This window comes from Sorex fumeus, unplaced genomic scaffold (assembly GCF_029834395.1).
Source record: "Sorex fumeus unplaced genomic scaffold, SorFum_2.1 ptg000128l, whole genome shotgun sequence".
In the NCBI taxonomy this organism is placed as follows: domain Eukaryota; kingdom Metazoa; phylum Chordata; class Mammalia; order Eulipotyphla; family Soricidae; genus Sorex; species Sorex fumeus.
Window position 1 is genome coordinate 54,849,723 of NW_026606185.1, and position 24,445 is coordinate 54,874,167.

The window sequence follows — 24,445 nt, forward strand, 5'->3', positions numbered from 1 at the left end:
TCTACCAGTATCAACTTCTCTCCTCCTATATTACCAGATTCCTTCCTGTACTCTCCAACCTCCATTTCTGCCCTCTTGATAGTCACCATTTTAAGTTAGTTTGGTTGTGGAAAGGTTGGATCTCATTATTTCAGTTTGTTGATTCTTTATATACTTAGGTCTATTTCAAGGTCTTTGATCTACTTTGTGTTGACTTATGTATAAAGGTGTAAGATATGGATCCAGCTTTAATTTTTTGCACGTGGTTATTCAATTCTCCAATGCCATTTGTTAAAGAGGTTGTCCTTGTTGTATTATATGTTCTTAGCTCCTTTGAAATATTAGCTGACCATGTATATGGAGCTTTGTCCTTGGATACTCTATTCAGACCCACTGATCAGAGGGTCTTTCTTTGTTCTAGTACCATGCTGTTTGGATCATTATGAAAAAGCAAGAAAGTTAGAACTGATCTTCCCCATTCTATATTTTAGAATTTTTTCTAACTTTCTCTTCTATTGGTATTTCTATATTGTCAATTAAAGACAATTTACCAGATAGACATGTAAAACTTCCATTTATTTAGGAGAAACAGCTTAGGCCCAGATCTCAAGATTCTGCAGAGAACATGTAAATGGGTATTGAGTAATTTTACTCAACAAAATTCCCTGTATCTGTCATAGAATTCATTGTTGTATTCTCAGAAAATAAGAGTTTCGCTAGTGTACCTTGGATCCCTGGAGAGTATCTCTGTTGATTTGGTATTGATTTGAATTATATGTCTTTTCTTTTCTTCTTAACCTCCTTTAATGCATAACTGGTCAAAAGTGGACATTAGGGTGCAGTTTTTGGAATAAAGCAGCTTCTTCTCCATTCTTGACTGAGGATTATATTTTCTAATAAAGTTATCTAGTCAAGGAAAATGTGCAATTTTTTTTGGCATTCCATAGATGAGTTTTTTTTTTGGTAGTGTCCTAGTGGGAATTAGAGAGCAAAGAAAAAGGAAATGGGGAGACAGAGAGAAATGCTAGATACCCTGGTGGATTCCACTGTTTCCGTCCTATTCATAGTAGTCTTGGCTAGCACCATTCATTCTTCTGGAGAATAGTGGACTCAGTGACTGCCACCCTATTCCAGTGCCTCTGGAGGGGCTGATGGAGAGCATGTGCAGGAGATGTCTAGACTCAAGCACAGTAGCACGGTAGTGCGGTCTTCCCGTTGTTCATCGATTTGCTGGAGCGGACACTAGTACATCTCACAACAAACTGTGAGACTTGCTGTTACTGTTTTTGGCATATTGAATGTGTCATGGGGAGCTTGCCAGGCTTTGCCGTGTGAACAAGATACTCTTGGTAGCTTGTCGGGCTCTCTGAGAGGGGTGGAGGAATCAAACCCAGGTCAGCCGCATGCACAGCCTTACCCACTGTGCTATCGCTCCAGCCCTACTTCTACTTTTTCAAATCTGAGTGCTTTAAACACCTAGCAGTCTTGAAAAACCACTCAGGAGAATATTTCTTGGGCTAGCCAGAGTGGTATTTAGTTCAAAATTCTGCAGTGTGATCATTTGAACAGTTTTGACTTCTCTCTGGCTGCATTTCAAAATCCCTTTCTTGCTGCAACAACTAAGATGTATGATACATACATACATACATACATAACAACTAAGATATATGTGCATATATGTGTGTATGTGTGTGTGCTTTAAATTATTTCCTTTCACAATTTTACTTGACTTTACATATGTATGTGTGTATGTGTGTGTGTGTGTTTGTGTGTGTGTGTGTGGTATGGTCTGTATTCTATAAGACATTTCATACCTTAAAGAAGCAGGTCTTTGTTTTAGTTCTTATCTCAGCAACTATTTAACAACTCTGTTACTTTACAGTGTTATTGCAATTTTGTTGTTGTTATTCTCTCATTGTGTGCAGCTGTGAAGACTAGAGGTTATAATTTTTGCCCAATTGTCTTCATGAATCTACATGGATTTCCTGGAGGGACCTTAAATTTACCTGTCCCAAACATATGCACTGTCTCTTTCTTAGATGTATGTCTCCCCTCCTTGCTTGGTTTATGTTGGTGCCTTTCCTCCATTGACCAAGCAAAAAGCACGTAAGTCATATTTTACCTTCCCCTGCCTCTGAGCTTTGCCATTAGTCATCAGATCCTGTCAGGCCTACCTTTTGCCACAGCTTGGCCATGCCCCCTTTATATTCTTTTATCTCCATCATCACTTATCTGGTCTTCTCACTGTCCAATTCATCCTCCTCAATGCCGCTAGCTATCTTTTTGAAATACAGTGGCAATCCCTCACGACATTGCTCAAAAATGTGAATTTTCTTACTTCTACATGTGAGAAAATTTGTACACGAAGACATGTTCATAACTTCCAAACTCTATCAAATAGATATTTATATCCAATTTCTAAAGAGACTGTTGTGATTCCTGTAACTTTGGTTAACAGCATGTACGTTGGTCACAGTTTTCAAACCCAAAGAGCTGGATTTTAAAAAATGCTAGTACTTAGTAGATAGATGAAGTGTGTGTATCTAATTATTTAAAAAATAAGAATAACAATTCTTTGCTAAATGGACAAAGGGATAATACCTCTTGGAATTTCTGTGACACTAGATTGAAAGAATTCAAGTAAAACATCTAGAGTGGTCACTGCACATGGATTGTGCCATTCCGCTACTTCAAAACCCTCCAGACTCCCTATTTCAGATAGAAATCCTTCCTGATCTGGCCCGTTGTAACCTTCCAAGCTACATGGCTTATTAGCTTATTATCGCAGTCCCTATTTGCTCACTGCTCTCTGGTTTCATCGACTTCCTTGCAGTTCCCAGAGGAACCAGGCATCCTCATCTTTCCAGACCTTTGTAACTGTTCTCCCGTCTGCTTAGAATATTCCTTTCTTCTATGATGTGCACTGCAGATGTGCTTTTACTCACGTAAAAAACTCTTTTCTAAAATGATAGCTTTGTTTGTTTTGGGATCACATCAGCAGGACTCAAAGCCTACTTCTGGCTCTGCATCCAGAGATCACTCCTGGCAGAAACTGGGGTACTATATAAGGTATTGGGGATAGAATCCATGTAGGCCATGTGAAAGGCAAATGAAGACTCTAAATGTGGTACTTTTGATTCAGCCCCTGCAAGTGGTACTTTTTTTAAAAAAATTTTATTAGTGAAACATCATAAGGTACAGTGGTAGACTTACAAATTTTTGTGTTTGTGTTTCAGTTATACAATGATCCACCAGTGCCACCCATCTCTCCACTAGTGCCCATTCTCCACCACCACTGATCCCGGTATCCCTCCCACACCCCATCCCCCCCATCCCGCCCTGCCTCTGTCGCAGGGCATTCCCTTTTGTTCTCTCTCTCCTTTTGGGTACTGTGGTTTGCCAAAGAGGCATTGAGTGACAATCATGTTTGATCTATAGTCTACTTTCAGCATGCATCTCCCATCCTGGGAGGATCCTTCCAGCACCCTTTATTTGGTGTTCCCTTCTCTATCTGAGCTGCCTTTTTTCCCAGCATGTGCGGCTGGCCTCCAAGTCATGGATTGAGTAAACGTCCTGGTACTTATCTCGGCTATTCTTGGGTGTTCGTCTCCTATTTTGTTACTTTATGTTCCCCAGATGAACGCAGTCTTTCTATGTCTGTCCCTCTCTTTCTGACTCATTTCACTTAGCATGATACTTTCCATGTAGTACCGAAAGTGGTACTTTCTGCTGGAAATTTGGCCTGCTTCCTAGTGTCCCGTAGGCCTATTTTCATCCTTAGTTTTCTCCATAAATTTGTTGCCTCCTATTATGCTGAATATTTTTTTCCATGCCACAATATAAACTTCGTGTAGGTAGGGATTTCTTTTTTTAATCTTTCTAATTAACAGAGCTTGATTATAAACACCTATAGGAATGCCTGCTCCATTGTAAACAGAAACTATTTGTGGAATGGAAACCTTAACTGCTGTCAATTATTAAGGGAACTTTCCATAATCCTCCAGTTCAGAAATCAGCAGTTTCTCCTTTCCACTCCTCTTTCACTTCAATGAAATCACAGTTCTAGTGCTTGGTATCTTTTGTGTGGTTTTGTCATTGGTTCCAGTCAATATATATTTTGGTCTCTCATGATCAGTGCTAGATCTTATTTATAATTCTATATGCACATGTCTATGTTGAATGCCTCTGTAGATATTTACTGATTAGAACTGATATGGTAAAGATAACAGAGAAATAGAGATTTTATTTCCGCAATAGATTCATTTTTTACCCAATAAAGCAAATTGTGTTACTGAGGCAGATGTATAACTTGACTGCAGTTCAATAAGAACTTTTTTTAATCACAAAAAATTAGGTGATTGAAATTTGATTCCAATACTCCTGTTCATTTTGTGTTGTTTAGCTCTCAACTAGAACAAATCCATGCCATATGTCTCTGAGCATTTTGCTGCGATGCTTGTTAGCTCATATAGGTTTATTTTAGCTCCTTGATACAATTGCTCTTTAAAAGGTGGGGGATTTTACATTTGAACAATGACTTTGTCTGGCAAACTATTCTAGCTCAGATTTTCATTAATCCTCCAGACTGGCTAATGGTGTCAATAATGAAAGTGCCATAGGAAACATCTTTTGTCTAGCTCCTCAGGGTGCTTTCATTCATAAGTCAGAGGACACCATCAATCTCAGAACCTGAAAGTCAGAATTTATGGAGACCTGGTTATAGCATAGATATCCAGCCATTTCTTTCTAGTTCCTAAAAGTCATTGGAGCTAAAATATTTGGGATCATAGCCCCAATTCCTGCTACTAAAATACATAGAATCTGAGATTCAGGGAAAAGGTAATTCCTAAAACTACAATATGAACAAGGAAAGCAGCATTTATTTACTGAGCTCTTACTGTTTAGATATCAGACTAAGTATCTCACATGAATTATCTCATCTAAGCCTCACATCTTAATGGAGGAAATTCCTCCTCTGTTGTACAGCTAGGATGGAGTAGGAACAGGATTTAATGAAAGCCTTGATCCAAAGCAATTGTTCTCAGTTGTCTTTACTTGCTTCTAACATAGCTAATGGATTAATATGTGGCCTAGGATCAATTACTGGTGTTTGCATTTTCTCATGTTAAGTAATAATCATACCTCTAAGGCTGTGGTGAGTTTTAAACAGCATTAAGAAAAGGTACCTAAAACTCTTGCTTAGTTTCTATTACACCAAATACACTTGATTCTTGTTAGCTATTTCCAATTATTTGGTGAGCTGCAAAAAAAAAAATCTATTTTATGTTGGTTTTCCCCCAATTCATATTTAGGGAAAACTATTTCTTTCACAAATATTAGCTATTGAATCCTCTGATAAGGCAGAGATGAGCATCTGCATTGTACAGATGAGTTTGCCTTGTTCTATTCATAAAATCTAAAAAAAAAGTGAAACCAATGAAGCCATATAACTAGTAAATATGAGAAGCAGGATTTAAATGTGAGGTTTATAGATCAGTGATCTTTTCGCTGTACTATAGCACGTAAAAGATATTTCCTAAAAGAGGTACATATAAAGTACTGCAGGAGTTCAGATGAGAGAATTAAAACACTTTCATGAGCCCCCTTCAATTTAATCCTCACAATAACCCCATGAGGTAGGCAGATAAGGGACTAGTATCTTCATTTTGCAAATGAGGTAGGAAAGGCTCCAAGATAGCCCTTAACTTGCTCAAGGTCACATGCCTATTTTGTGGCAGAACAAAGGCTGGACTGGGTCTTCCAACTTTCAACACAGTTTCTTTTATATTGCTTTATGCTGCCTCAGAAAACCTCTGCTCACTACTGAGGATTAGAAACTAGCTTTTCATGATTGACATGAAGGATTCATTTTCAAATTCACCATGCATTACATTTTCAACACAGTGTTTACATATTCTCTCCCTGCTCTTCAGAGTTGAGGACTGTAGCTGATGGAGCTTGTTATCCATGAAGGGAATGTGTTGTGATGGAAAGAGAACAGGACTCAGAATCCAAAATACCACATTCTGGCTCTGGTTTAAAGCTTGGCAGAGTTTGCCTTGCCCTCCTCTCATTCTGTTTACCTATAAAATATAAAACTCTGTTCTTTCTACCTCAAAATGTTCTGAGATTATTGAATGAGAGAATAGTGATTTAGTCTTTCCAATGGATTTAATGTATCATATAACCATTTCATCTCTAATGCCATTACAAATGATGACCCATTTATCACTTGCAACTTAACTGTGTATCTGGCACTATGTTGAAAATGGAGAAACCAAAAGTCTCATTGGAAGCAATTTAGGAGTGTTGAGAAGAACCTCCTACTGACAGATACCTAGCAGCACACTGAGTTCAGAGCTTGGAATTAAAAGTGTATGATTCCACAAGAGAAGTTGAGAAATCTATATATGACATCTATGCCATACGTATTTGGGAGAGATTACAGTGGCTGGAGACTAGAAGTTAGTCTCTTAAGGTCATCTGGCTAAATGCCAGGATACTATTTAACAGACTGTTAGAGAAGGCAAGAGATGATGGTAGGTTTGACTAAGTGTGTGTGTGAATATGGAACAGTGACAGAGTCTTGAGAGATATTTAGGGAAAAAAATTCACAAGAAAAACTAATGAATCGGACATTAGTGGTGAAATAAAAGGATATATTCAAGAAGAGTTCCTAGATTCCTGCCTTATTCAAGTAGATATTGTGGTGTGACTGAGATTAGGACGCTGAAAAGACCCGGGTTTCAGAATGAAGACGGGAATGTTAGCCTTAGACATATTATCTTTGTCAGACCATTTAGTGCCAAGCAGACTCACAAAAATAGGAAGTTCAGAGATGTTCTGGATGTGTGTGTGTGTGTGTGTGTGTGTCTGTGTGTGTGTCTGTGTCTGTGTATATATACTCTTAAAGCCTGATTTTTGTTAGTTTTTGGGCTACATATTGCAGTGTTCAGAGTTTAGTGGCATTTAAGGGACCATATGTGATACAGGGATGAAACCTGGGTTGGTGAGTGCAAGGCAATCACCCTGCCCACTGTACTAGCTCTCTGGTCCTAGAAGCATGACAAGGTTTCTAGTCTAGTGATCTCTCCATCATACCCTACCAAATTAAAACCATTTCTTGAAAGATGGTTTGAGAGTTCTGATTACAATTAAAATATTTTAATGATCAGCATTTAATTTAATATTCATAGAAATAGAATGAGGTAAGCAGAAAAGGTAAGTGATTTCATAGATTGATAGATATAATCATAGACTTACTTACAGATGCATTATATATATGTATTTGAAGTATATTTAGATATATAAATGCAATTTCATATATTCATAACTGTCATCCTGTTGTTCATCGACTGCCTCGAGCAGGCCTCAGTAACGTCTCCTTCGTCCTAGCCCTAAGATTTTAAAATGCACCACCTTCGAGGCTCTTTCAGGGTCAGGAGAATGAGACCCATCATTTTTACTGGTTTTTGGCATATTGAATATGCCAAGAGAAGATTGCCAGACTCTGCCGTGTGGGCAGGCTACTTTTGGTAGCCTGCCAGGTTCTCAAGAGTAAAAATTATATAATGAGATGTTGTGCGGCCACAAATGTGGCCGCTCACTTCTGGGACCAAGGTCTGGGTCTTGGCTATTGATGGGATTACACAGCGCCGGGGGCAGTTGGTGGGTGTAATGCCTACATAGTGGAAGATGGGGCATCTGGGTGGAAGAGACCCCAGTTCCAATCCAAGCAGGCTTGGAGATCTCCGACCCGGGTCCCGCACACCTGGTTTCTTCTACTGGTTCCTTCATGCGTGAGACTCATCTGAACAGAGCCCCAGCAGCTGACGACCTCCAGTTCCAGCCACAGCCATGCTTAAGACCACTCTCCACACGTTCGGATATGCATAACATATTTGGAAATTATCATATAAAGAATAACTACAGGCAGTGAAGGATAAGATAGACCTTCCCTAGAAAATTCCAGAAAGAAGAAGAGAACCAAGTAGTAAGCCACATCCATAAAGACATAGAGGTTGAAACTATTCAAAAAAAGTAAACTTCAAATAAAAAATTTTTTCCACTTAAATGATAGCTTTTTGTTTTCATAGTAACTTTGTTCTATAGTCTCTTAAATGTGTACTAACTGCTAAAATAAAAATCACATCAAAAAATTTGTGCCTGGAGGGGGTGGGGGGGTAGGGAAACTCATTTGTAACTCAGGGGCCATTTTTGGCTCTGCTCGCCAGAGACTACCGGCCATGTTTGGAGGACCATATAAGGTGCTGGAAATTTGAACAGAAATTTGAAATGTGAGGAAAGCACCTTAACTCTATGATCTCTCTGACACTCAAAGCATTCTTTTTTTTTTTTTTTTTGCATGGTGTACACGGGGATTCAGGTGTGGTGGTTAGAGGGTACACCTGGCTATGTAAAGATATTATTCCAGACTCTGTGCTCAGGAATCATTCCTGGTAGATTTTGGGGACCATATAGGGTTTTCAAAATCAAACCCAGGTCAGCAGCATCAGGACAAGCTCTTTACCCTGTGTAAAATTCCCCAGTCCCCAGCAAAGCATTCTTTAAGGTTAATCCTTAGACTGTGGGTTTCTTTTTTTCAATTTAAAAATAAAACTAAAGCAAACCTGGAGTTTAAAACCCAAATTTAGTGGAAATCTCTCTGATCAAGATGATGAACTCCATCCCCATTATCTTTATTTGGTTGTCACATACCTCTGAACCTACTTTCCCTGCAAAAGCGCTGATTGCAGTCTGTGTTCTAGAAGATAAGTTCTGGGTGGTTGTTGTTGCTGTCTCTTTTGGCCCCTCATCTAGTAAATACTCCATTTTAGTGTTGAAATTTTTTCATCAGTGCACCATTCTTCCTATCACTAAAAAAAAAAAAAAAATTTCAAGTGAGGTAGATAAAAAAATGTTAAACTGTTTCTATTAAATATCCTTGTTACTTCCTTACAAAGAAACATTAGTGTAACTCTTCCTTCTTGGAACAGTTAATTGGGTATTTGATGTCCCAAAAATTCAGTTGTTGCTCACCTCAGAGCTGTAACTAAATGTTAGCATTCTGAGAAGCTTAGGCTAAGACAATATGCATTTACTTAATGTGCGCACCATAGAAATGTTATGACATATAATCCGCTAAAGATCAGCATTGTGCTTAATCTTTGAACTGTGCTTACTCATAAAACATAAATACAGAATTGCTAAATTCAGCTAAAACCTAAAACTAATTTCATTCATCAATAAGTTTTTTTTTAATTTCCATTAAATAATTGAAAAGTCTTTCAGTAGTTCCCACTTTCTTTTCAAATAATGAAGGCAAAAGCCAGGGAGGTGAAGTAGAATGCCACAGGCCACCAAATTAAATTAGGAAAGAAGCTGAAACAATCCAATTCTCTAAGCATTTCTGAAATCATACCACATGGAGTTCTTATGCAATTAGTCATTAAAATGTTCATATTTATTTATGCAATCATTTAAAAACTTGTGATATGAAACAGCATAGTCATTCTTTTTACTCAGTGGGTATATTTGGTGTCAATAAAAAATGAATGGAAGGTGCTTTTCTTCTAAAATCATTTGCAATTGAGTCAAAGAGACTGGCATATCTGTTAATACAATGTGATGTGTGTTACAATAGATGTGTAAACCAAGAGCAGTGAAATCACAGCAGAGAGAATATTTAAGGCTGCTGGCATAAGGACATGATAGTAGGAAAGCTCCACCTGGAAGAGTTCATTTGAATTGTATTTATAGACTGAATAAGCTTTTTATCAAAATGAGGTGGAACTGTTAGTCTGGAGAAAGTAACTCTGGGCTTACCAGAACTAAACAAAGGAACTGCAGAATGACAAAACACAGGAGCAGGGATGGTTGTGGGGTTGTGGCACGGAGACTCATAGCAGATGAAAGGAAAAAATCTGAGTCACATATTCCAAGTCTTTAGAACTTGTGCCATAGAATTACATTAGTATTAACTATGAAGAGCACCCAGCACAGTCAGTTGTGTGAAGAGTTGGCAGTTAATGTGGCATAGATAAGTATCTCTGGTAATAGAAGGACCTCAAAAGGAAACCAAAGAACTGGGAAAATCAGTAACAAAGAACCCAGCCAAGTTTTTCATATAACAATGCAATGTTCTGTAGGTACAGATCAGATCAGGGGCCAGTTTCAGGCCTGATAGATAAAAGTCTGATTAGGGTTAGGTCTAATGTCAGTTCTGCAAGAGTGTGTGCCAATAGCATCACGCTAGATTTTGTGACTCAAAGGGCATCAGCACCTAAGAAAACTTAGACTGATGGATATTAACAAAGTGGCAACATTATTATTATTATTATCATTATTGGTAGCTATCATTTTTCATAAAACTTCAACCAAGTAATCCAAAGAATCAGAAAAAAAAATTCTTTTTTTAAAAAAAATAATTTATTTATTTATTGAATCACTGTGGGAAAAGTTACAAAGCTTTCAGGTTTAGGTCTCAGTCATGCAAATATTAAACACCTTTCCCTTTACCAATACTTATTTTTTACCACGAAGAACCCCAATAAAACCCCACCCCCCACCCCTCCCAATGGCTGCGAGGTAGATGAATTCTAGTTAACACTCTATCTGCTTTGATTAGATTCATTGTTTCAATAAAATATGCACCACTATTATTTAGAGTTTACCCCCCCCAAATCAGACATGCTGAAAAAGCATTGTGAAGTGATTCGCTTTCTACAGCTGGGTTCAAGAATTAAATGTTGGTTTTGAATTTCCGCTATTTTACTAATTAACCCTGTAAGTATTTCTACTGAGTGTCAGATAATTAAGAGATTGGTTTCTGTGCTCTGGAGTCGTGGCCGTGCTGGAGAGCCGCTTGTGGGGGGCAACTGGTGGCCTCGGTAGGTAGGGCATGAAGGATGGACCGGAACGCCCCCCTTCCCATGAGGTTTTATTCGCCCCCCACACCCCCGGCTCATACCTGCTTCCACAAGGCTCCCATGCGGCCGCCATCTTTCTTTCCAGAGGGAGGAGGGCGGAGGGGAGCAACACCCTTTCCCCTCCGGGCAGACATGATGGCCTAGGTTAACGCATAGTCCGTTCACTTTTCTGCTCCAAGCTGCTGGGTTCTGCATTAAGTCCTTGTGCTTCTGAGGCTGTGGCCGTGCTGGAGAGCCGCTCATCGGGGGCAACTGGTGGCCTCGGTAGGGCGTGAAGGATGGACCAGAACACCCCCCTTCCCATGAGGTTTTAGTCACCCCCACACCCCCGGCTCATACCTGCTGTCCACAAGGCTCCCATGCGGCCGCCATCTTTCTTTCCAGAGAGGAGAGGGCGAGAAGAAAAAAATTCTTATTAGTGAACCCTTCTTGATGTCTTTGTAAAGGCCCATGGGAGCTATTAGTCTACACCTTTTTGAAACAGAAGGAAGAGACTTTTATACTCCAAGGACCTCATTATTATTATTTTTTATTATTATTATCATCATCATCATCATCATTGCTATTCTTTAGCTTATGGATTTACCTGATGATACTCCTGACTCCGTACTCAGGAATTACTCCTGGCATTGTTCAGGGGACCACATAGGATGTTGGAGATTGAACTGGAGTCGGGCACTTGTAAGGCATGTGGCTGACTCATGGTACTATCTCTCCAGCTCCTATTCCAGACACTATAAATGAATAAATTTACAGTAAGTGGATTCTAGAAGGCAATAGCTTGCTTTAGTCAACTCTTCATGAACTTCATAACCCCATTCTGTCAATTTAGAGTTGGGTGGGGCAGAGTGGGGAATGTAAAACAACGAAACTTTGCCTAACAGTATATCAGCTGCCACAGACCATGGCTCTCAGAACTAGGAATTGCAAAGTCTTCAGAGTCAGAGAAGAAAATTTTAAGGGAGGCAGTGGGCTTGGAGTCCTGCTGCTTTTCCAGTGTAGTCTGAGCCCATCATAGTAACTGAACTCACTCTTTAACTTTCACTCTTCTCTGTTCTTCAGAAGCTAGTGTGCATTAGAGAGGAGCATGGAGTAATATGATTAGAGAAGAAATCCTAATGATTAACTGATTAAATGTGGAGATTATCGGAGAGTTTATTTGAGGGAGTTAGTGTTCATCTGTATTGGGATTAGGCGACCCCACTGTAATGAACTGTCCTTACAAATTTAGATTTGACTTACTTGTGGAAAATTGTGATGCTTTCCTTTGAGCTTTTCAGCCTGACGTGGGTGATAAAAGTCAACTTTCCCATCTTTTAGTCTTATAGAAGTTATTTGCCAGGATGCATTTGTGTCACATTTGTAGATTGATGCTATGAAGAAGCATAATAGCAGCCTGGACACAAAGTTCAGCCTTCAGAGTGGTCAGCAGCTACCACAAGCTGTTGGACTCTGTAGTGTCTCTGAGAATCCCTTTACTTCTGGTATTGTCACTGAAGCCTTTTTTTAAAATAAATACTATTTTTATTATGGAAAAGGTATATTCAATACTTATAGTTATGGCCACTCTTTTTTCATTTAACTTAGCTCTGCAGAAAAATTGTTCTGATGATTTATCAAAAAAAAATCCTAGAGGGAGGGGAGGGGCAGGGTCATACCTCAGTCAAGTCTAATTAATTTCAATTTGTTTAAATTAAATTCAAATTATACATTTTATTGAGCGATAGCACAGCGGTAGGGCGTTTGCCTTGCATGCAGCCAACATGGCCGATCCGAGTTTGATTCCTCCGCCCCTCTCGGAGAGCCCGGCAAGCTACCGAGAGTATCTCGCCCACACGGCAGAGCCCGGCAAGCTACCCGTGACATATTCGATATGCCAGACACAGTAACAACAAAGTCTCCAATGGAGACATTACTGGGCCCACTCGAGCAAACCGACGATCAACGGGAGGCCCTTTACCTTTACCTTTACCTTTACATTTTATTGAATTTTCCTCTTCAGATTTGGAGCTTTAAATTCTTTGTTGAAAATGTCTCTTCTTGGACTTCATAGTATTCATTACTCTTGAGGTTATGGTTGTAATTTGCCACAATAATAAAAAGTAGCGGAAACAACTGGGTATAGAAAATCCCACACTGAAGACCAGACACTGTGCCTTCTGTTTTGTGATTTATAGGTAGCTATTTATAGCATCTCATTTCATTCTCATTGAAACACTTAGTAAACTATGTGTGAGTATATGTGTGCGTGCATGTGTGTGTGTGTGTGTGAACATGTTTGTTTGTGACTGTTTTGCTGGTTATCGAACCCAAATTACTCACACAGGCAAGGAAAATGGTCCCCAACTGAGCTATATCCCTGATATTATTAAAGCACTGATTAGAACTAGAATGATATGGTATAATTTTAGATAAGTGAAGGGACAGATTTTTCTACACAACACACTCAGACTTAAGGATCTGGAATCAACTTTTGAGGAAAACTCACTCTGATCTGATAAACAGATTTCAGAAAGATACAGCCTTGCTTCAGAGAAAGAGACAGAGTTGAGTATGAGACAGCGAGTGCCTGAACTATCAGTCATATTAAGTGTATATATCCTGGGAAACACCATTTATATCCTTAGAAGATTTTATTGGTTTCATTTTAGTGTATCAGGGCCATCCCCATAATGCTCAGCTTAACATACAGTCCTGGGGAATGAACCCAGCAACTTACCCATGCTAGGAATAAGTTCTATGACAAAAACTGAGTTCATAGGCCAAGTTTATTTTTTTCCCCCCATGAAATTTAACTTCACTCTAACAGAAAACTAAGGTTCATATTTAAAAAAGTTTCCCAAACAAAATGAAATCAAATTGCAAAATTAAATTGTACATGTGATCCCACAGAGAGGCACGAGCTATAATCTGAAAATAGCATCTTTTTTTTTTTGAATACCAGGCTGCACTAAGGGTTTAATCCTGGCTCTGGGCTCAGGGAATACTCCTGGAAGGAGTTAGGGGATTGCATATGGTGCCAGGAATTGAACATGGGTTAGCGGCCTTCAAAGTAAGCACCCTAACAGCTGTATCATTGCTCTGATCCTAGAAATATATATATATATATATATATATTTAGAAATAAAATTCTTAAGGAAAGAGTTAAACAGGTTAAAAGAACTTTTTTCTTTACCTATTCAGTCTGTGGTGCGAAGCCATTGAAGATATAATGTCTAGAATCATGTGAGATCCTAAAGAATAGTTTGGTAGTTCTCATTTTTTAAATGTTAGCATCTATATCCAAAGTAGTTGTATTCTCTTAATATGTATTATATAGCCCACCGTGAGCAGCAGGATAATTTGTTTAGAACCTCTGAGGAGGTTTTTGAAATGAATTAGATATTTGTAGATGTAGTTTGAAGAACAAGGCAAACGAGATGTGTGTTGCAACATCTTCTCATACAGAAGCAAATTTCCTTCTCAATCACTTAATGCACTTTAACAAAACCACAGGGATTTCCAGTCCATACATTGACACTTAGCATCTGCCTTTTCTACATTCTTTTCTATAACGAAGTAAACTATGTGATGCTTTTGTCAGTATTGCCTTAGCAATAGTGACAAAGACCAATTTGTGGAATAATTGAAACCTATCATTAGCTGGATGCTCACAAAATGAATCTCCCTGTCTGCATTCCAGATGTTTCTTCTTACTTTAATAGCTCTTTGTTTATCATGAGCTTTGAATTTTAAATTGTAAAATGTCAAGAGAAAAGGCTTTAGTTTGGAAGTTACTTGGGGATAGCATAAATTTGAAAACACCACTTGGGGGGACGGTCAGAGAGATAGGACAGCAGGTAGGGCACTTGCCTTTCATGTGACTGACCTAGAATCAATCACCCTGGCATCCCTTATACTTCACTGATTACCTCCAGGTATAATTCCTGCATGCAGAGCTAGGAGTAACCCCTAAGCATCTCTGGGTGTGTGGAAAGAGAAAACAGCAGTACCTGAAACATTTATTTATAGACTCTTCCAGGCTGTTTACATCTCAAAGTAAGCGTCGGTGATACTGAATTCTGATACCAAGTCAACCTTAAGCAACCTTTCAGCTTATCTCACTACCCTGGCTGTTTAGTGCTTTGGACAGATGTTCATTTGGGAGTATTCATGTAGAAACCATCTTTTTTTCCCCCCCCGAACTTTTGCCTTCCAGGGAACGAGCACTGAATACATCCCAGCCTGGGTCCCTTCAGCTAACTGTGGGAAACCTGAAGCCAGAAGCCATGTATACCTTCCGGGTTGTGGCGTACAATGAGTGGGGACCAGGGGAGAGTTCTCAACCCATCAAAGTGGCCACTCAGCCTGAATGTGAGTATGAAAGGGAAGGGGTAAGGTATGGCATGGAGATTATTTATTATTTTACCTGCACTGTCCTTCCATAGAACTTTTTTTCCTCCAGGTAACAAATGGAAAGATGAAAAATTTTTTGAGACAACGTTATTAACTGGCAGTGTTTTAGAGATAACTTTTGGACAAAATGGTCTTTTCTCTAGAGCTGTGTCTCCACAGAACAAATGAACAATCCCGGACTAACCCTTCAAACAGTCTGAATATTTACTTCCTCTGAAAGTGACTGACTTTGTCTACCTGCCAGGGTTTATTTCAGTAGCAACAGCAGGTTGTTGCCATCTGTCCTGATTTTTAAAGTTTTTTCAAATTGTAAAGAAGAATTTGATTGAAGAACAAAACAGCAAAGGCTAAAGAGCAATAGGACTTCCAAGGACAGGGACAATACCAAGCTTAAACGCAATATCACACTCATATCACCCAGACAGTATTCCAGAAATTGAAAGAATCTCTTTTTACAAACTTTTACGAACGTCTAACTAAAATCACTATTTCTAAGTTATCAGACCACAAAGTAAAGAAGTTCAATTGTTTGTTTTTGAGTGGGGAAGAGGGCTACAGGACACTCCCAGCAGTTCTCTGGGCTTATTCCTGGTTCTGTATCTCAGGACCACTCCTGGCTGTGCTCCAAGAACCGAATGTGGTGCCAGGGTTCAAACCTGGGGTGGCTGCATGCAAGGCAAGCATTTAAACCCCTGTGTTCTCTCTTTAGTCCCCATCTCAATGTTATGGACCAAATTTTCATCTAGTGATTTCTATGTGTATAAAGGAACAGTCCGCAAACTGTTCACTTTTGTATCTTTTAATTTATTTGTGTTTTTTTTTCTAAAAATTTTCAAATTACTGATGGGCTGTTTGCCCACTTTATTTTGTTTAAAATTAATAAAAACTTACATTCTAAAAGCTAAAAGAGATGAATGACTGCTTGTTATATTGTCTAGACACCTGATTACAGCTACTCTATTTTTTCAAAATTCTGAGATGCTATTTTTTTTTTATTCCTGTTCATTTTATTTAAATCCATGTTTAACTTATAGTCATCTCATATGCTTTTTGAAGAAGGTTAAGTAGACATTAGAAACATTATTATTCATAGGTATAATAAAATAATCTCTATATAAATTCATTTGTGTATTTTAAATGAGCATGTTGAAGGAGAGAGAACAGGAGCTCTCTGTTAGCTAACCAGGATTCTGGTATCTTGCTCTGTTCTTAAGAGAAACTCATTCTTTCTCTCACTTATCCAAGGTTAAATGCTTAGACAATAACAAATGGAAATAATGTGTTTTGTGTAGAGTGAAGGTAGAGAATTTAAGCTATAAGAGACTTAGAAACATCTGCCTCACAGAGATGAACCACCAGAAAAACGTCTTCAAAATCACCATCATATTCAGGTCTCAGACCATCAGGAAATACAGACTTCTGGGTTCTACTAGCCAGATGCTTTGTAGGACCCAGCGCTTCGGCAGAGTAGTTAACTGTGCTCCATGCAAAGGCTAATATAGCTTTACCTGCTGTACACAGAAAGTTGGCGCTAATTCTAGGTTTCCAATCCTAATAATGTTTCATTGCTTCTTGGATTTAAATCACTAAATTTAAATCCAATTTTTTGGTCAGAATCTGTGCATTAGTGAACTGTCAATTTCTTCATTATTTATTCTTTGTAGATATATAGAATTAATAACTTTGAAAAGTTTGGTTGTATTAAATATTGAGGTTGAGTAAAAATAAAACAAATATATATATATTATTGCTTTATATTTATTGACAATGCTATGGAATTTTAAGGGTTTAGCTTCTCACATACATGTAATATGTGTATAATTCACTACGCCCACCAACAAAGTCTCACTGATATTGTACAATATAGGTAATATTATTACATAATATAGCATTTTAAATACATGCATAACTCAAACATATGTATACATTTAAACTGTTATGTGCTTGTTGTATATAGATCTATAATTTATAAAACCATAACAATTTTCCTTGAAAAAATTGCAGTTGTCTAGAATTTTGAATGTGTGTTCATTTTCAAATGACCCATTATCTGTGTATTATTTCAACTATTTTATTTCTTAATTATGATATTTATAAATTTATTTCATTGTACTTTTCTTATTGACTGGTCATGATCATACTACATTTCTATTAAAAATTCTTTGTAGTTAGTATTACTTTCTAAAACCAGGCATCATAGTTTTTTTCCCTACAGCTAATATATCTGTTTCTAATTATCCAGGTTAAAAATCCATTTCCAAAATTTTTTCTTTTTAAATTAGTTTTCTTATAAATGCCAACATTTTCAAGACAAGAAACAAGAGTGTTTTTCTTTGTTTTGATACTGGCTTATTTTATAAAAACATTTTCCACACCACATTTGCTGCCATTTTTTAGTATAATCAATAAAGAATTAGAATTGAAGTTTATTTGTGTCTCACATACAGTCTTAAATTTGTACAACCAAAACAATGCCATAACTCAATATATGTAATCAAAGAACATTTACTTACTATATTTCTAAAATTGTTTTAGGCCATCTAAGTCCATTTAGAAAAATGTAGTAAGTAATGAAGTAATAATAGCCCTATGACAGAATAGAATATTCTAAATGTGTAACAAAAACAAAACAACTAAAGTAAGACAAGCTACAAGACAAATTGTTAAATGAAGTATAAACAATATGAATCACAGTCTCCTTGTGGGACCATTACCTGTGATGGCTGATTCATGGTACCTAGCTAATGTTTTACATCTAAGCCATATTGTAGCTGCCTCTTCAAATAAGCATTGTATTGCAAATACAGCTGCCTCCGTCCATTGTAGAGCATGCATTGCTCCTTATTAGAGAATTAGCTGAAGAACATTTCATGGACAAGGTCTCAAGGCACAGTCTTCTGTAAGCATTTACTTTGCTTAAAAATTAAAGCGGATGAGATTACGGTGCAAGGTCAAACCTAAAATATAGGTGACTGAAAAGCACACATTGCTTGATAATATTTTTTTGTCTCATATGAATTCTCTTTTCTCCAGAAAATGAAAATGGAGAATCTGTCAACTTTAGAAGTATTGAATTTTTGTCTCTAGTGTTAAGAACAACAGCCTTAGGGTACTAATCATCTTTTGGCCTTTAATAACGACACTGGTCTGTCTCACCACTGTGTGGAGAAAGAACTCTTCCATTTGTACAACATCATCTATTGCACAGTGACCTCCTTTTGTTTCATTGAGAATTGCTGTTGGTTAATTCATCTCTTACCCAGTGGATGGGTAGATAAGAGCAATTTAGCCTCGATAGATAGTGCCTTCAGAATATCCTTTATATCTGCAAAACAGTCAATTCCTTCAATTCATTTAAATTAAGAATATTATGTAGCTTACTTTCTGTCTTTATTACAGCATTAGGATAAATAAATTATGTTATCATGACTAATAGGGACTAGATGTACATTTGATCTTCATTGCTAACACAAAATGTCATTTTGGTAATTTAAAAATATTTTCATGATAAGGAACACTTCATCTTCTTCAGCCCTGCTCAATAATAAGCCAATTGCTGAGGAAGATAGAATGTCCTACAGGTCCTATGTGCAGTTCCTTCCACTTCTTCCTTTTCTGAACTTTTTTATCCTTCTTAAAGCACTTTTTCCCTCTCTCCTCTCAGTCACACCTCCTCCCCCTCCTTCTATTCCTCTCCCTCTGTCTCCTAGTAAGCCTTATTTTCTGTGTTTTTGAGGAAGAACAGTTCCATTTTATTATTTGCCTACAATATAAGAATATAGAGACAAGGGAGGGAATCGTATCCTTCCCCCCCCCAAACACAATAATCTAATCTTTTCAAAATGGATTCCCTTCTGGGTATGCATTTAGTTAGCTTCTTTATTTTTCCCCTCTCTGTTTTCCCAAATATGATGTGGTAATTGTACACTAGAATTACATAGCTTTTATACAAATTGAATTTCAAGTTTTTCATACATTTGAAAACATCAACTCTATTATGAAAACCATATTCTCAAGGAATAAGCACTGATGGGAAATATGTTTGAAATATAAATAAGCTAGCAACTGTTTCTAAAACTGCATTCATTTTATAGTAATCATTTAAAGAGATCAACAATCCAAGATCCAGTTTATGAAATAATCGTTCAGAATAGAAAAGTTTGATTTATAGGAAGGTTTGTGTCCCTTGATTTTATCTTGCTTTTGCTAAGCCTTTGCTCCTTTCCCTTGCCTTTATGGTGTATAATTTCTCCACTGTATTATCAGCTGGATTTAAGTCCCTGCCTGCTTGTCTAATCTTTTCACACCACATGTGGAGAATTTTTGAATGGTTTATTTGTGGGCCTCTAAGATGTTGTTAAGGCAGTTTAATCTTAAAGGATGTTAAAATGGACTACGTACTGACTTGAGGCTTGAATTAGAATAGGAAGCCTATTTACTCCACCACAACCCAATTATCCACAAAACCCTTTTATATTTAAGAGTTGTAAGTAATATTCTTAGTCCATTATATTCTTTGCACTGCAAAGATGAGTGAAAGCTACTCCCAAGTCGGATGACTATAAAAAATATTATCTGGAGGTATAAACATTTGATTTTTTTTCTACATAGACTATTTTTAAACCCTGAAAAAAAATCTATTCGTTTGACTATCATGTCAAAAAAGAGAGATGTGTGAATATTATGTCTCTGAACATGACGACCTGTATCATAGGAAGAGATTTTTAATCCTTGAGGTCTCAGATTCCTCAGCTATTAATTGGAGACCTGATTTCTTTCTCCTCTTAAGGTGTGAAGATGAAATGTGAGAGTGTACGAGAAGCGCCTGAGTCTTGGCTGGGTTGTAGTAGGCACATCAAAGAGAGAAACTCCCATCTCTAAGAGGTTCAAATGATAATATAATTTCAACTGCCCTGCACTTACAAAGCTGAATATTATGTGACTAATCATTATTATTAAGACAAATACACTGCTTTATTGACACTGTAGAACTGGCTTGATTACTATACAATCAGATATTTAAGGTTTTCTAACTTCCTAATTACTCTCTCCCTATAATTTATGAGACTGTTATAGGCTGATCTATTCACTAATTTTACCTACCATGCACCTTTGCATCCTAACTAATATTTAAAGCCATTTGACCTATTATCCTTTGAAATGTGCCATAACATTACTATTCATGAATATCTGATTGTTTAAAAGGTACAGGTATAATTTAATCCATATTTAATGGATGACAGAGATATTAAATGCTATATTATTTCACCTTGATTTTATAAGTTAAACAAGTAAAGCCTTTCCAATTAATTGTCTTTATTATGTGAACCATTTATAATTATTAACTGTCCTATCAGATAATTTAGGTAAGTGTTGGTATAACTCCATGATGGGATTGATTTGGGGCAGGCAACAATGACCAAGGTGTAGGTAAATGGCTAGATAGGAATACTAAAGGAGAATCTACCTGTGTTAGTAAAATATAAATGTTATATAATTTTTTTCAGTTTCTCATTACATAAACATGGTTTCAGATATGAAAAACATAAAATGGGAGATAATAAAAGCTAATGGTTTGGCACCCTGAGCAATAAAAGACTTAAATAATATTCTTAGATTTAAAGGTAAGTTAGGAAGGTATCTTGAATTTTATAATAACATAAATAAATTAATGTAAAAGAATTATAAATCAATTGAGAGAATAGTTTGTTTTACCACCAATAGAAGAGTACAAAGCAAATTTGAGTCACCCTGAATAATTACATTTATCTACCTATCTAAAATGATTATTTGTACTGTTATAGACTTGCATCGTTCAATAAGGTAACAACTATCTATTTAAATTTAAGTATATTGAAATAAGTTTCAATTTTAATCTCTCAGGCATACTAGACACGTTTCAACTATTAAAATAGCAATTGAAACTTAGGTAAAAATTAAAGCTAAAAAGCAAATTACTTAGCCTTTTAAACTACATTTTAAGCATATATATGTACACATATGTACAAATATATATATATATACATATGAGTATATATGTGTTACACATGATATATTAAATATGTTGGGCTAGAGCCATAGCACAGCAGGTAGGGCGTTTGCATTGCCTGCAGCCGACCCAGCCAACCCATGTTCGATTCCTCTGCCCCTCTCGGAGAGCCTGGCAAGCTACCTAGAGTATCTTTCCCACACGGCAATGTCTGGCAAGCTCCCCATGACATATTTGATATGACAAACTCAGTAACAACAAGTCTCACAATGTTACTGGGCCTGCTTGAGCAAATCGATGAACAATGGGAGAACAGTGCTACAGGACAGTGCTACAGTGCTACAGTTAAATATGTTATAAGTGATTAGGTACTGTACCAGACAGCACACATAACACTTACAGTGCTGTAGAAAATGCTAATGGACAGCACTAACTTATACTCAATACCAATAATGACAATATGAACACAAATCAGACACTTTTCTGACTCTCAAGGAACTAGTTAGTAGTTTAGTGGGCACTGTGTCAATCACAATTGTTTAAAATGCAAATATCGTATTGAATTAATAGAAAATAATTATTTTTTGAAAGACCACAGTATTTAAATATAACTATACTCTTGGAGTAATTATTTAAAGCTCATCACATACCTGGTGGTGCTCAGGGCTTATTCCCTAGCTCTGCATTCAGGGATAACTCCTGGCAGGGCTTGGGGGCTATATGGAGTGCTAGGGATTGAACCTAGGTGACCCACAAACAAGACCAATACCTTATCTGCTGTATTCTGGTCTTTTACCGCATATTTTTTTAAGTTAAAAGACATCTAAGTATATTTCAAAGCACAATTAAAGATGAAAGACAAAGATTACTATTGGATTAAACAGTGCTGCTGCATAAATTTAATTTTCTTGCAAAACATCTATTGACTCACTGTTACTCTTTCACTTTGTACACAAAACAACTGATATTTCCTCTTTACCACCCCAATATTAAGAGAAACTACCTGCGTGGTGAGACATGTTATAGGGAAAAAGATTATTTCTCAAGAGTGAAATGAGAAGTCAGAGGACATGAAAGTGTCATGTTAATAATTAGAATTTTGGAGGTGGGCCTGTTTACCTAATCTAAGATAAAGACATTTCTAAGTAGATTTGTTTTGGGTTTAGTTGGAAGTAAAAGCAGATTTTGTGTTAAACCTAATTAGAACAAAAGACTTGAACTCGTCATAGATTCTATTCTCATACTGGGGCAACCAAATAAAACCTGACTACAAAGATCAAGTTATCACAGTTTTTATTTTGAATGCTTTGATTCTTAGAGAAAATTAGCCAACATAAATAGTGAAGAATGAAGAGAAAAAGAAAATATGACATTTTTTATTATGTTTGTGTTTGTACTCTCTTAACTGGAGAGTGTTTTAGTTATAATAGTTTATATATGCAGTATTTTGCATTTATCGATATTTTATCATATGCATTTATCATATGCATTTGATATCATATGCATTTATCGATATTTTATCATTTATATATACATAATATACATCCTGTATATAAATTTAATATCAAATGCATATTATATTTATGTAATACTTATATACATTTATTGATTATTTTGGATATAAATGTTCACAATGCAGTTTATATGCACTTACTGTGTACCACTAGGCAGTAAACTTTATAAGGGGCTGAGATAGAAGGTAAAATAGTATGGCCTTAATTATAAGAAGGAAGTCAGGTTATAAGAATAGATGACTAAAAGGGTTTTAACTGCATACTTGAATGAGAGAGGAGACCTGGGTTAGATTCCTAATGTTAGGCATATTTTTGATCAAACTATATATTTAGGATATTTTTTCCTAAATCATACTGTGGGATCAAATTCATTTCCCCATTTATAACCTAAAGTTAGGGTTACATGATATTAATTTAGAATAAGATATCATTTAACTCATATATATGTAAACATATAAGATTTTGAATTTTAGTATGAAAAAATAGTATGTTTTAGAAAGTATCACATTAAAAGTTAATAGTTAATTTAATATGATTCCTGTTCAGAATAAAAAAATGTCACTTTATATCACTGTTTTATGGATTCTCTAAATTGCAAGTAGCATTCTGCCTATTAGAAGTTGAGTCGGGTTAGAATTTCTGGTCACAGGTATTTGAGCAATATAGGGGAATGTCATCAGTTGAAAATAAAATATTTTGAAGGGTGATTTTATTCAGTTACTATTTTATGTCATATCTGTCAATATACAGTTAATGGATTCACCATTAACATTCAGAGGAGAGGCCAGAGAGACAGCACGTTGGCTAGGGTGGTTGCCTTGCATGCGGCAGATCTAGATTCAATTCTGAAACCCCAATTGGTCCCCCAATTACTGGCAAAAGTGATCCCTGAGTATAGAGCCAGGAATAAGCTCTGAGCACCTAAGCACCACTAAGTGTGACCCCAAAATAAATTTAAAAAGAATAAATCGAAAACATTTAGTGGAGATGATCATGGTTTTATATAAGATGAAGGTCAAATAGTGGAGCTCTTAGCCCATGGCTAATTCAGATAACTGCTCCAATATCTATGTCCTAGTTCTTCCAAATAAATGAAGAGTGCAAGGTCATTAAGGCCAGTAGTGAAGAAGTCAAACTGGATTTGAAGCCTGACTCTTTACCTCTTGCCCGCTAACTGGGGTATCTATCTCCTGGCTCTGCTAAATTTCAATTTCCTCACATATAAAATGGAGATGTCTTGTAGGGATGTTGCAAAGCGTAAAAGAAAATCTGTAAAGCAGTGTGGAGCAGTACACCCTCAGTTGATTATTCTGAGGATTAAATGAGGTAATTAGCACAAAATACTTACTTAGCCTGCTCTCTGGCATTCTTTGTCAGCCCTCTGTAGATGCTAGCTTTTATAATTGTACATTTCTATATTTCTGGTTTCTAATTATCCTGTAGGTAATCATGTTCCCTAACACTGCACATAATTTCTTCATTTCTATCTTTGTGCTTGTGCTTTTTACACATGTTTAAAATTTCTCCTTTAGTCTATGGCAGGAGGCTCTTCTATTTCTATTTTAAGATTTTTTTATTTAAGATTTCTGAGATCAGAAAGCCTGTACTTGTTAATTCACCACATGGACCAACATTTTAGT

The 24,445-nt window shown here is 36.8% G+C and overlaps 1 protein-coding gene across 2 annotated transcripts in view; it reads left to right on the forward strand.

The window, feature by feature from the left end:
- The window catches only part of DCC (DCC netrin 1 receptor), a 1,215,565-nt gene that overhangs the window by 846,973 nt on the left and 344,147 nt on the right, over nt 1-24,445 (forward strand). For both annotated transcript variants that reach the window (XM_056138055.1, XM_056138056.1), the window contains exon 9: nt 15,106-15,260. In XM_056138055.1, coding sequence (XP_055994030.1) covers nt 15,106-15,260 — 155 coding nt within the window. The remainder of the gene's footprint in view (nt 1-15,105; nt 15,261-24,445) is intronic.